Here is a 4926-nt window from a genome sequence, read left to right as displayed (position 1 = left end):
GATATTTCTCCCGGCAATCTTGATTCCAGCTTGTGCTTCTTCCAGTCCAGCGTTTCTCATGATGTACTCTGCATATACGTTAAATAAGCAGGGTGACAATATACAGCCTTGACGGACTCCTTTTCTTATTTGGAACCAGTCTGTTGTTCCATGTCCAGTTCTAACTGTTGCTTCCTGACCTGCATACAAATTTCTCAAGACGCAGATCAGGTGGTCTGGTATTCCCATCTCTTTCATGATTTTCCACAGTTTATTGTGATCCACACAGTCAAAGGCTTTGGCATAGTCCATAAAGCAGAAATAGATGTTTTTTTGGAACACTCTTGCTTTTTCCATGATCCAGCGGATGTTGGCAATTTTATCTCTGGTTCCTCCGCCTTTTCTAAAACCAGCTTGAACATCAGGAAATTCACGGTTCACATAGTGCTGAAGCCTGGCTTGGAGAATTTTGAGCATTCCTTCTTAACAAGCAGGCACAGCGTTTGTCCTCAAACACAGGGAGTGGGAAGAATTTTGCAGAACATTTAATAAGCTCTCTCTCTCTCTCTCTCTTTTTTTTTTCCCAGCTTGGAGGCAGTGGCTAGGCCAGTCATGGATCCCATCTCTGTCCAACAGAGCATCCTAATTCCAGGACAGATATCCAGAGAGGGGCTAGGCGGGACAGATTGGAGTTCCCAGCGCCCTGCCTAGCTGATCCTTGCTCTCTAATTTTCTACTCGACTTCTGGGACCATGTTCCTGCTCAGCTCTGGCTCACTCTGATCAGGAGAGAAATGAGGGAGAATTCCATCTGCGGCCAGAAAATGGAACAAAGATCCATTGCACCTGTCTTTCGGGAATAAATGTGGGCTTGAGTATGAACAGAAACTGGAATTATGCAAGAAGGATGGCAGGGGCCCTAGAATAGAAACTGCCATAGTCAGCGGTGATGAAAACCAGTTTTAAAACTATGCTGTGTGTTTGTATGTTACATGGAGTTAGGTTTTGAGCTGAGATCACTGTGAACTGATTTTTTTGTGTAGGTGTGAATGCCTGGAGGGATCCCCAAAAGTAGGGGAAGATGTGGATCAGTTCAAAGTTCATGACCGTTCCTGGCAGCCTACACACAGGCTTCCCAAATGGGGCGCTAAACGCTTCAGGTGCCCAGATCACGTTTGCAAACTGCCCTCTGGAGGTCAAACTGCTGTTAATAGAAACTCCTGAAGTATACTTCCGGGACTTGCCTCTGAATCTTAATCTCTTTCTATTTCTTCACCCCTACCACCACCACCTGACAACCACTGGTTTCTCTTCTGTATCTGTAACTATGTTTCTGTTTTGTTATGTTTGTTCATTTGTTTGTTTGTTTTTAGATTCCACATATAAGTAGAATAATATAGTATTTGTTTGTCTCTGACTTATTTTGCTCAGCACAATACCATCTAGTACCATCAGTGTTATCCCAAATGGCAAGATTTTTTACTTTTTAAAATGGGTCTTTAAATAATAAATTCCATTGTATTTAGTGGAATATTACTCAATCATATATATATATAGAAAATCTTCTTTATTTATAAACACACGTGTAAATCCTCTATATATTATAATATACAATAAAGATGAAGGAATCTTGTTTATCCATTTTATCCATTCATCTGTTAACGGGCACTTAAGTTGCTCCATATCTTGGCTATTGTAAATAATGAATAATGTAAATAAATGAAAATCTATTCCTAAAATTCATTTCCCCTGTTTTTTATATATTGAAGGTAGCCGTTAGCAAACTTACATATTACACATGTGGCTTGCCTTGGGGGCTTGCATTATATTTCTTTTAGACCACACTGCTCTAGAGAGAAAAGTGACACGCATTTGGTGGAAAGGAAAGGAAAAGGGAGAAGCAGGGAAAATGAAAGCTGAGGGGCAGGTAGGAGAGTGAGCAAGCAGTTTGGTTGTCCTAGGACCAGTTGCCATGGTAACCTTGCAATAAACTCTCTTCCTACATTAAAAACAAAACAAAAACGAAGTGTTTTGGTTTCTTTTTTTAAAAATTTCCTTCTTTATTTATATATTTATTTGACAATTAAATATATATATTTATATTAAATGATTGTAAAAAGGGTCAAGAAAGAATGAATTTTCATCGCCATCTTTCAGGGAGCACCAGCTCTGGGCCAACCTCTGTTCCAAGGGCTTTCGTGGATCATCCTGTTTAATCCCCATAAGGATCCTATGAAAGTGAAAAGTGAAAGTGTTAGTCACTCAATCATGTCTGACTCTTTGCCACCCCATGGAGTGTAGCCTGCCAGGTTCCTCTGTCCATGGGATTTCCCAGGCAAGAATACTGGAGTGGATTGCCATTCCCTTCTCCAGGGGGTCTTTCCAACCCAGGGATCAAACCTGGCTCTCCCAAGTTGCAGGCAGATTCTTTAACATCTGGGCCACCAGGGAAGCCCAAGGATCCTATGAGTAGGGTTAATGGTTATGTGCATTACACAGAGAAACCCAGGAAACTTCCCAGAGTCATAGCGGGGGCAGCAGCAGAAACCCAATGGCTGGGCCACAGTGCCTGATTTATGTAGAGCTGGGGTGAGGGTTAGCAAGGATGATGAAGGGGAAGTGTGTTCGTGGTAGCTATGACATTCACCCATCCCAGCCTGTGGACCCAGTCAGGATCAAGGTCTTCTTCCGGAAGTGATGTCTATTCTCACTGCTGATCACACCCACACAGGAACCATATGCAAAAACACAGTTAATAGTAGGTGTATGGTTATGGCTACAGAAACATCTGTAAGAGCGAGGCCGGACCCCATCAGTGAGGGCTGTGGACCCTAAAGGATGCCAGCACTTCGCAGCCAAGGCCTGTGTATCCTTACTGAAGCCGATTCCCACTGAGTGAGGCCCGAAAACTCTGAGCGTGGCTTGCACCCCAAGAGTGAGTCCTGGTTCCACCGTGGGCGGCCAGAGGCTCTTGATCTACGTCTCTGCAGCCTGAACCCCACCTGTACACGGTGGAGGGCTGGAAGCGTCTACCCCTGAAGGAGATCGCGGATGTCCCTAACTGCTGTCTTGCCCCCTGTGAATATGGCCTTTGTGGGGGCTCATCACAGATGGTGATCCCAACCCCCAGAGTCTTCCTTTGCTTGAGCTCGTCTAGAGCTGGATCCCTTCAGACCCCAGCAACTGAGACCCAGGCAGCAGCCCCGGCGTTGCCATGGTGACGCGGCCCAGCTGGGAGCAGGGCGAGCCTGTGTGCGCAGGCGCAGGGCCGAGCAGCCGCCTCCGCGCAGAACTGCAGAGACTGAGAGAAGGGCGCATGGCCAGACGTGGCCCCGGAGCCGCGAGGAGGACGCGCCTCTCCCCGCTGCTCTAGGTGCCGACCGCGTCCCCCTCCCCACCAACTGGCCCGGGCGCCGCCGTGTCATTCCGCCTCGGTCAGGCACAAAGGGCGGAGCGGAGGGGCCGGTGGCATCCCTGGATTTGCCACGCAAACTCCCTGTGGGTGCTAGAACCCCCATGAGGAGGGGGTCTCGGGAATGGCCGCTGGGTCAGTCGCCCGGGAGCAGCAGGAGCCGGAACCTGGTCACGTTCATCTGAACCTGAACTCCAGGCCCTGCGGCGCTGTTCCAGGGTGGCATTTGCCCAGGGCCCCGCAGCCCACATGCACCTCGGGCTCCCTCCTGCTCCGCGGTCAGCGCCAGAGGCGGCACGGGCCCTCTGGGGGGACTGGTGCAGGGGGCTGGCCCTGGACGTGCACGGGGCCTCCCAGAGGACGTGGAGCCGGCGGCCATCCAAGCGGTCCTGCAGCCGGTCTTCCTGCCCCAGGGCACGTTCGGGCTGAGGAACGCCAGGGCCATGAGGGTCGAGAAGGCCAAAGCCACCGTGATGGAGTTTGTGGAGAACATTAATCACAGCGCCATCCCCGGTGAGATCCGGGCAGGGACGGCGTCTAGAGGGTTCTGTGCAAGGAAAGCGCGGAGGACACGACGGTCCTGAGGCAGATGAGACGGTCGCTGCTGGGTGAACTTCCTTCCCCCCGAGGCGGCAGTGGCCAGGGTCTCTGGGGACAGATCCACCCCTCCTGATTCGGAGACTCAGGCTCGGGGATCGGGGCCGACGGTCAGGGAGGCTGACCTCGCTCCTGATGCAGCCAAAAATGCTAGAACATCAGGTCATCGAGATCGCGGAAACAGAACCAGAGGCAGCAGGTGGACCCAGACGGGCAAGAAGAGGGACTATGGAGGGCGACCATCCACATCGGGGAAGCGAGAGTCGGAGGACTCTTCTGAGGAGAGCCTGGGGCTCCTGATCCAGGAGATGGACCGGGAGGACCTAAGCGGGGATGAGGGTCATAGCATGCTGCAGGCCACCGCGGAGGAGTTCCTTGGGTAGTGGGGCCTCCAGAGCCAAGGAAATGACGGGCAAGGTCCTCAGTGAGTTCTTGGCCTTGGCAACGGTGACGGACAAAGCCAAAAAAAAGGAGAAGGAGAAAGATTCCCCCTTCGGGCGGGGGTCGACTTATCAGCCATACTGGCAGTGGGAGACGCGTCTGGTGAGGAGACCGCGGACAGCGACGCCTCCCAAAGCGAGTCCCAGGAAAACGGAGATCAAGAAAAAGAGAGGGTGGACAATCCTGAGTTTGTAGCCCTTGTGGCTCATACAGACCCCTCTGCCCAGGACGAGGTGTTGAAAATGGCTTCTGTGATGGAGTCGCTGGGCTGAAGGACAAGGAAGACAAGAGGTCTTGTCTGTCATGGCCGAGGACACCTCCGGAACCTCGTGAAGGTGCAAGAGGCAGGCTTCCAGGTGGCCGCCGTCGTCCTGAGGAAGGCCAACGACAACACCTGCCGGAATGAATGTGTCTCCCCACCAAGACTGAGCCCCAGACCCCCTTCAAGGGCAAGAAGGCTCCCCGGGGCGCGCTGGGGAGCTGTGGGGGATGAGGAGG

General features: G+C 51.3%; 1 protein-coding gene across 1 annotated transcript in view; it reads left to right on the top strand.

Moving 5' to 3' along the window:
• The first annotated feature begins 2583 nt into the window (after positions 1 to 2583).
• The window catches only part of PNMAL2 (paraneoplastic Ma antigen family-like 2), a 3407-nt gene continuing 1064 nt past the window's right edge, over positions 2584 to 4926 (top strand). Inside the window, 10 exon segments of the mRNA XM_010852709.1 lie at positions 2584 to 2646; positions 2969 to 3071; positions 3589 to 3906; positions 3909 to 4015; positions 4017 to 4337; positions 4371 to 4412; positions 4414 to 4483; positions 4486 to 4711; positions 4713 to 4753; positions 4756 to 4885. Of these exon segments, the coding sequence (XP_010851011.1) occupies positions 2584 to 2646; positions 2969 to 3071; positions 3589 to 3906; positions 3909 to 4015; positions 4017 to 4337; positions 4371 to 4412; positions 4414 to 4483; positions 4486 to 4711; positions 4713 to 4753; positions 4756 to 4885 (1421 nt within the window).

The sequence above is a fragment of the Bison bison genome, unplaced genomic scaffold, assembly GCF_000754665.1.
Source record: "Bison bison bison isolate TAMUID 2011002044 unplaced genomic scaffold, Bison_UMD1.0 scf7180017864313, whole genome shotgun sequence".
NCBI lineage: Eukaryota > Metazoa > Chordata > Mammalia > Artiodactyla > Bovidae > Bison > Bison bison.
This window is presented reverse-complemented; position numbering and strand designations above follow the sequence as displayed.